General features: G+C 35.2%; 1 protein-coding gene across 1 annotated transcript in view; it reads left to right on the forward strand.

Moving 5' to 3' along the window:
* The first annotated feature begins 1,054 nt into the window (after positions 1 to 1,054).
* Positions 1,055 to 8,570, forward strand: part of LOC110023186 (protein NAR1) — an 18,504-nt gene continuing 10,988 nt past the window's right edge. The window contains exons 1-3 of the mRNA XM_020722463.1: positions 1,055 to 1,133; positions 6,037 to 6,190; positions 6,723 to 6,906. Coding sequence (XP_020578122.1) covers positions 1,060 to 1,133; positions 6,037 to 6,190; positions 6,723 to 6,906 — 412 coding nt within the window. The 5' untranslated portion in view covers positions 1,055 to 1,059. The remainder of the gene's footprint in view (positions 1,134 to 6,036; positions 6,191 to 6,722; positions 6,907 to 8,570) is intronic.

The following is an 8,570-nucleotide window of genomic DNA, read 5'->3' on the forward strand; positions in this document are numbered from 1 at the left end:
CTTGGCTAGCTCAAGCTCGGCTCGTTTACACCCCAAGTCACAATGAATAATATGACTAGATTGATCCGGTTCAATAGCGTTTTGTATTTGTATCAAAAGCTAGATATCTAGTCTCATCTACTTAGATTAATTCGACTCAATCTCAGCTGGTGGATTATCCATGAGGTGATTCGCTCGAGAAATTTTTCTTAAATAGAGTCTCACAGTTTTATTCGTAATCTTAGCCACTGATTAACCCAAACATGTCATAAGTTGTTTTTGTTCTCCAATCATAATCAATGTCATTCAGTGCTAAATAACGAGCCAAAGTAGCGATCAAAACACTAGGAGACATAACCCGACAACCAACCGTTCATTGATTGTTGAATAAAGAAAAAAAAAAATCAATTGGTGAAGCCAAAGTAGCCGAATGCTGCAATTGAGTAAATCGACCTAAGTAGATGAAGCAGACAAAGCGGCTAAAGCAGAATTGGGCTTCGTCGATGTCCTAATCTCGTCGATGCAGATAGGACAGATGAAGCAGATGCAAATAATGTTGAATATGCTGTTGATGCTAAGCAATGCAAACGACTCCAAATGAAAATGAGGCATAGATGATGCCGGATGAAGACAAACATATGTAAACGACAATGAATGATGCAGATGAAGCTGAATGTATCGTCGACTCTTAACGGTGGAGACAACGTTTAAGACTAGTGATCTAGACAACCCAAACGAAACTAAAGATGACCGATTCTCAGAGGTTAACATCAAAACAAACGACGCAGAAGGGAACGATTCGATGAAGCCCTGATGCCATGTGAAGGAAAATAATGCTCTTTCTCTTATATCTTAAATCGAAAAATATATGCTAAATGTTTATGTACATTTCTATGTTTATAGATTTCGGTATTTAGATTGCCTAATATCAAGCTTCCTAATATACACACTTCTTGATATACAAGCTTTGGATTTGTTTCTTTCCATAAAAATTCCCAAAAGCTTAGTTGTTTATAATTTCCTAGCATTTTTTTCTTTTCCTGTGTTTCTTATTTGAGTATGCTTTTGCAGAATGAATACATGTTAAGGCCTCTTAGCAAGCCTCCATCTCCTGAGGTTGTCAAAGTTTCTTTGAAAGACTGCTTGGCGTGCAGGTATGATAGCTCTTTTTGTCTTCTCCATGCTGGTAGTGGTTATTTGCGATGTAATGATATAGGTTCAATTGGTACTTTCTTCTTAAGAAACATGATTCCTGGTTTATAGCTGTTGGAAACTGCAAACTTAAAAAAAAGGGAATAAATGGAGGAATTTTAGAAGAATTTGAACCTATTAGAGGATTGGATATGGTTGTACTCATCTAATTAAATCGTTTGAGTTATTTTTTAAACTCATTTGGGCTAAGACATCATGGAAATGTTAGAAATTTTTGGAAGGATTAAGATTCAAAGCTTGTGTTTGAAAGAGAGCGAGCAAGCTAAATGAAGAGCGTGAGATAAAAGTGTAGAGTGGCGAGAGTAGCCACCTAGAAGTTCATCACTTTTTTTTAATTTATTTTGTTTCAATAATTTTTTATTAGTGCCAAATGTCTCTTTCTTATGTTGGTTAACATGGCGCAACCTCCAACCCAAATGCTGAACAAAAACTATGAGAATTACGACATCTAGAAGTGGGGTATTTTTTAGGATTTCAAAATTGTTGGGAAATCCTCACTGATGGTATTGAACCAACTTAAGCAGAGCAAATCATAATGCAGATTGTTGCTGACTAATGAAGAACTATAGGATGGTGGATTGAAGGGCATTGTCCCTTATTTGCAAGGTAGATGAAGCCACCTTTGAGAACATTGTAGAAGCTAAGTCTATCAAAAGAAGCTTGGCATACCCTTGCAAAGTAAGTTTGACTCCAACATAATTGAGTGTAGTTAAAGGAAGCTCATAAGAAGAATGATGAAACAACCTTCAATTATTATTTTTTATTCTAATTGTAGTTGCAAACTATATGAAAAGATATATTGAAAATATTGAAAATGGGAAAAATTCTTCAAAATCTAAAATAGAAGTATATGCATTTTTTTGCTATTATCAAAGAATCAAAATGTTTGGATGGTCTTACGATTAATGATTTGATGGAAATGATTGAGAAATTAAGCTGAGTATGAAATAATTTTTGAAAGCCCATTATAAAATTGGAAGGAGCAAGCATATTAATATAAGGTTTCATTTTTTTTATATGACCTGTTATACTACAAAATCGATGAGTGAGTTGCTTATCTATTTAAAAGGTATTGCCAATGAAGTTAATTTTTTTTTTATTTTGAACGTTGCTTGGAATGCTTGTGCTTCAAGTTGTCTGGAGCTCATGTTGAAATTCACACTTTTTAAATAGATTTAGTAGGATCTCTTAGGTGTATTATAAATGCCGCCATTGGAGGGTTGCTTATGTCAAACCATTCGATAAAGCCTATTCTCTCCCAATTTCCTTTTGAAAGAGTGAACCCTGAAAAGGTAGCAAGTGTACATGACACGAACTGTGATTATATTCTTACTTTTTTCTTACTTATAATTCTTATTTTGCAACGACGTCAAAAACTTGATCACCAACAACAACTAGAAAAAAACTTGGCTTCAAAGCAAATAAAAATACAATTATTATATTTAAATCTGAGATACTACACAAGTATATGTATCGTTATCAAGTAATATATGACATTTTGAATAAACCCCGAATAACGAACCCATAGGGAAAACTAAAATATGCATCTACAAAACATAATGAATTAGATAATAAATTCTACTTGGCAAAAAAAATAAAAAATAATATATATATATATATACCCACCCCAGATCAGTTTGACCGGGCATTTGCTTGTCAGTTGTAAGCTCTCTCTGGTCTGGGGTTCGAATCCCCCCCCTCTCCCTCAAGTGTAGGGTGTGGTACTTGAATTACTAGGCGCATTAGGGATGGGCAGGGCTCATATCATGGCCTCCGACCATTCCTTTTAAGATATACCTACTTGAGATCAAGAATTTAATGGATGATACTTTTATTACTTCGGGTAATTGTACGCACCTCACCAATTTTTTAGCTGACGCCCTTTCGAGAACTAGAGGCAGAGGCATGACTAAATTAGGCCATCCCTAGATTTTTGCGCGCTTTGATAGTTTTGGTTTTTTTTATTATATATATATCTTTTCTTTTTCTGTTTTGGGATTTTGTGTGTTGTTCTGTTTGAGTTTGGTGTTTTCTTTTGGGTGCACTCATACAACCTATCTGTATCTTTTTCTCTTTAATATGTTAGCCATTGAGTTTTTTTTTAATATATATATATATATATAAATATATATATATATATATATATTTCAAAGGAAGTTGTATTTGAGTCCTGTGGGCCTCAAATATCGATTCCCCTTTGCGCTCGGGCACCTATGATGGGTTTTTTTTTGAAAACCCCATGGGCTGATATTATTGAAATAAAGAAGATACATAAAGGTTGTATGAGAGGGCCCAATAGAGACACCTTAGCCATACGATACCAAGTACAATAATATCCCAGCTAAAAGATACAGATAAACTCAAAAAATTAAAATTTGCAGAAAACGAGTAGCTGGGGAAGAACCGGTTTAGTCCTGCCTCTTCCTCTAGTTTTAGGAGCGGAGCCAAATAACAAACTTTGAAGTGTCGTGTCATTGTCAGGAGTAACCAATTTATCATCCATTAAATTTCCAAGTTGGAGTGTTCCCCCATCTTTCTTCTTCCGTCGAGAAGTGTAAACCTGTCATTCTTTATCAAAAGATTGACTCATGCGATCCTCAGTCTGATTAGATATTAGAACCACAGTAGAATGAAAGACAGTCGTTGCTACAACGATAAGTTCTAGTGTATGTGCAATGTGAATTGTCACCTCTGCATCTGATGCTTCCTGAATAGGAGCTGTGAGTCCATCTTGATTTTCGGTCCGAACATGATCCGTTGTAGTATGGTCGAGAGAAGGGTTCCCAGGGGCAGACACCAACTCTTGTCTTGCGGTAATTCCTTCTATCCCTACTCAGGTTGGCTGTCATCAAGTTTGTTGGGAGCGCATTCAGGCACCTGGGGTGCACTAACGCACCTGGGGTGCACTAACATGTTCCTGCTTTTGACTATTAGTTCTCAACTATGGGTGCAATCTGAAACATTTCTCTTGCTGGTGTCCAAATATCTTGCAATGCTTGCAATATTAAGATTTTTGCTCCATATTGATTTTTCCAGACTTCTTCTACATCTGATAGTGTAATATTTCTTTCAATCAAAATCCTTGCAGTTGAGGGCCTTGAGAAATGAATTGTGGGTAAATCTACATGTAAAGTTTTTCCAATGATAGTCCAAATTGCATATAAGATAGGTAAGTCAAAGAAATGAAGCTTGAGTTCAGGTAATGAGAATCAGATAGGCGGAATTGGGGGTTCTTGACTTGGATCAAAATTAGGGGTCCATTTGAGTAATTTCATATGTTTGCCCTCAATTGTGATGAATTTCTTTGAGAAAATCATTGTGTAATCTTCTTCTATACTCAACTGTATCATAACATGTCTTCCGTCGAAATGACCCACCTGCCAAGCCCCAACTAGTTTGAAGTATTCAAAAACATTCCTGATAATTTCCACCTTTGGGCAACCTAATTGGAACTTTCCAACTAGTATAAATTTGTATTTTCCCGCACGAGTTGAAATTTCATCGTCAGAGAAGAATATTGCTGGTTTGTCCGTCTTTTTCTCTACTTTCTTGATGAGATTGCAATCTTCATATCCTGCAACAAAATCATGGTACATCTGCGAGAATATAGAACTATCTGCGAGGTGGAAAGGGGAGCTGCATTTGTGAACCACTCATCTCCACTTTGCTCTTGTAATGTTTTCTTCCAGGTGATCCACAAACCTTCCACTAGAAAATATCTCAAATCCATCACTCATTTCAACAAAGATACTTTTTTTTTGTTGTGTCCGAACTTTCAAAATAGTTTGTAAGGCCCCTCCCGCTGGTTTTGCTCGAGTTATTGCAAAATCGAAGGAACAAATTTTGCCATGTGTGAAAAATGGGTATAAATTATAATTTAAAGCAATTTTTAACTTATAGTTTGTCATTTTTTAGGTATTACCGTAAGTCTCATCCCAATTTAAGCTTTGATCTACTTTCATGCTAACATGCCCACTAATCAAATATTAAATCCACTAATGAAATCTTATGTTTTAGATACGCTTATTTGAATCAAAGATGAAATTCATGAACAAATGATTTTCATGTCATGCCTCTAAGCTCGTCAATCGTAACTGATATTGAACTGCAAATGGTGTTGTTTGTGCCTTTGAGTTGATCTGTGAAGCTGCTATGAGGAGCCCTTTATAGGTGAGTTGCCAATCTGGAAAGCACATTTTAGACACATTTTTCACCTCTATTTGCTTGGGATATGTGAGATGTGGTAACCTGTGGTTGCCAATCAGCTTCCTTAGAAAACTTAAAATCCCCTTAAATCGCGGAGTTGTTCCTGCAAATATACATAGGATGACATAATTATGGCTTCTTGATCTGATTTACCTACAATCGCTTCAATCATTTCCCACTCAATTAAAGGTGCATTCAATTTTTAAATTTAAGTCTAAAATTCTTGGACAAACATCCTCCATGAGCAAGAGAGGTAATTAATTGTAGGGGTTTGTGCCTAGAGGAATTCTCGACCTCGAGATCTCAATAAAATTACACATTACGTGGGGAAATGTGGTTAAAAGAAACATTATCTATTTCAAGAAAAAACTACTTTGAGTTCTTTTATATTTCTTAGATGCTTAAGGGAAGGGACTGACAATCTGAGCTTTTATTTGAATTAAAAATGTTGCTCTTGCATGATATCTTTAATTTATAAGTGATACGCTTGAACTTTGGTCAATAATTTTCCTTGATAATTTTGATCTTTCACGCTATCATCAAATTTCTAAAAGATACTTCTAATGTTAGGATTGTTACTATTGTTGCTATTTTTAAACTTCTTTAGTCAGATTTGATTGTGGCCATGTTATTTCACAGTGGTTGCATAACTTCAGCAGAAACTGTAATGCTCGAGAAGCAATGCTTAGAAGAGTTTCTTAGCCATATCAATCCAGAGAAGGCGGTAATAGTATCCGTGTCTCCTCAGTCAAGAGCATCACTTGCTACCTATTTTGATCTCTCTCCAGCTCAGGTAATTTACAATCTAGAGCCATATATTAAAAATTGCTTATTATAGCTGATTAATAGTTTTTATCCATCGACAACCTTTCATCTTTTGACATATAAGCATTTTTCTTTTCAGCACCTAGAAACTTGTTAAAAGTTTTACTTTTTTTTCCAAATGAATTAGTATTGAGTAATAAAGAAATTGTATATATTCAACCAACTAATGCATGATATATTATGCTCTCTGTGTAAGCTTCGAATTTAAACTTGTTGTATTGTCTGTTAAAAGTTTGAGCCATCCTTGTTTGCCATTCTGCTAATGATTTATTCATTTTAAAGTTGGATTAGTTTACTTTGTGACCTTGAATATCTAGGTTGAATTTTGTTAACCTATGCTTTGATATATTTCAATTTAGATGTGTTCCATTTTCACGCAATTTATTATGTTTTATCCAATTGCGTTAAACATTTTTTTATTGAAAGTGATGTACCTTATATGATCCACACAATTTATATTGTCTACTGATCCTCTTCTTTTTCTGCTCATAACTTCGCAGGTTTTCAGAAAACTGACAACTTTTTTCAAATCATTAGGGGTGAAGGCAGTTTATGATACAAGTTGTAGCAGAGACATATCACTCGTAGAATCTTGCAATGAATTCATCTCACGACACAAACATCACATAGCTGGCGATGAAGAAAGTGTTTCAAATCTTCCCATGATTTCATCTGCCTGTCCTGGTATTTTGCTTCCAATTTGTGTTAAAATTCGGTGTTCCCTCTTAATGTTTGACATTTATTTTTCATTTGTCACTTAAATTATCATGTATCAACTTTTCATTTCAAAGCATTAATGCAGCCATTACCTGCAAAGTGTATATAATTCATATCCCAAGTACTTAATGCATAACCATTCATTTCGGAACCCATAATTATTTGGAGAAAGGTTTATTCAGCGTCATTGATGAATCAACTATCCTTGTATATATATTGTCATTGTATTTTTCTAAGTAGAAAAATCTGGTTTTATGCCAGTACAAGATGACGGCTTTCTCGCCCTTAGGTAATCACACATGTATCACTTTTGAAGGAATCACACATCCAAGTTGCATTCACGAAATTGAAATTGGAAATAGAAATTTAATCTATGATAAATTTATGAATTTTATATCGAATCACATTTTGTAGAGTCCTCTTAGACTAGGTTAGTGAATAAGGTTGGCACTGAATCAATGTCAATTAAATTTTAACTAATCCAAATCTTTTTTTTTTTTTTTTGAAGCAGCCAAAGACCCCCTTTAGGATCACTTTTATTTTGTACCTTGTATTTTTCTGTTTTATTTTTATTTTTTGTGTTTTTCTTTGAATTAAAACATATTTGATTGTGGCAGTTATTTTTATTCAGGTGTTATGAGTGCTTTTATAAACAAGGTGATTTGTTTTTAATATATATATATATATATATATATTATAGAAAGCCCAAAAAAAGGCTAATATATTAAAAAGAAAGAAAGATACAAATACAATGTGTTGGATGACCCAAACATGACATCCTGCCAACACCAAAACCACAAGGGGTTCCGAAACTAGAAAATACAGAAAAACACATTAAACACATAAAGAAAAAGTTCAAAAATGTTGAAATACATAGTATCAGGTGACTAGATAGCAACCCAATTTGGTTTTGCCTCTGCCTCTGGTTCTGGGAAAAAAACAAGCTAATAAGTTGGTAAGATGATTGCCATTGCCGGTAGTAACCAATGTATCATATAAAATGTTCCCGAGCTGGAGTCGGTCTCCATTCTTTTTCTTCCTCCTGGAATAGACCTGTCATTCCTCTTCCGAGGACTGGCTCACCTGATCTTGTTCTAAAGTGTGTTGGAGGTGTGCAGATTGTTGAACATTAGAAACAACTACATGCTGTACCGACTGATTTGTTATTGGATCAAAAGAGCCCTCTCGTGTTTCTTGACATGTACGTGAGTCTTCTTCAATAACAGTGGGTGGTATAAGCACAACTAGATCTGTAGCTGTGTTATGTTGTTATTCTTCAGGAACTGGGGTGTTGGGAAGAGGATCGGGTTGCATATTCTCAACAAGGATAATAGGTGGTTGTTCTTTAGCGATATCCGACCTTAGATGAGGATGTAAACGATAACAAATAGTAGAGCTGTAGCCAAACATACTACAATGAGAGCAATAAGGAGGGTGTGGTTCTATTTCAATTTTTTGTCAATTCCCGTTGTGAGTGGTTTCAATCCATATCTCATCCGGAGCTGGTTGAGTGACATCCCTCTCAACAAACACAAAGCCACAAAGGGTCTGGTGACAGCAAGCGTAAGACTATCAACTTTGAGAGGCTTAGCATATGTCTGGTGACAGCAAGCGTAGGACTATCAACCCTG

Source organism: Phalaenopsis equestris, unplaced genomic scaffold (assembly GCF_001263595.1).
Source record: "Phalaenopsis equestris unplaced genomic scaffold, ASM126359v1 Scaffold000221, whole genome shotgun sequence".
NCBI lineage: Eukaryota > Viridiplantae > Streptophyta > Magnoliopsida > Asparagales > Orchidaceae > Phalaenopsis > Phalaenopsis equestris.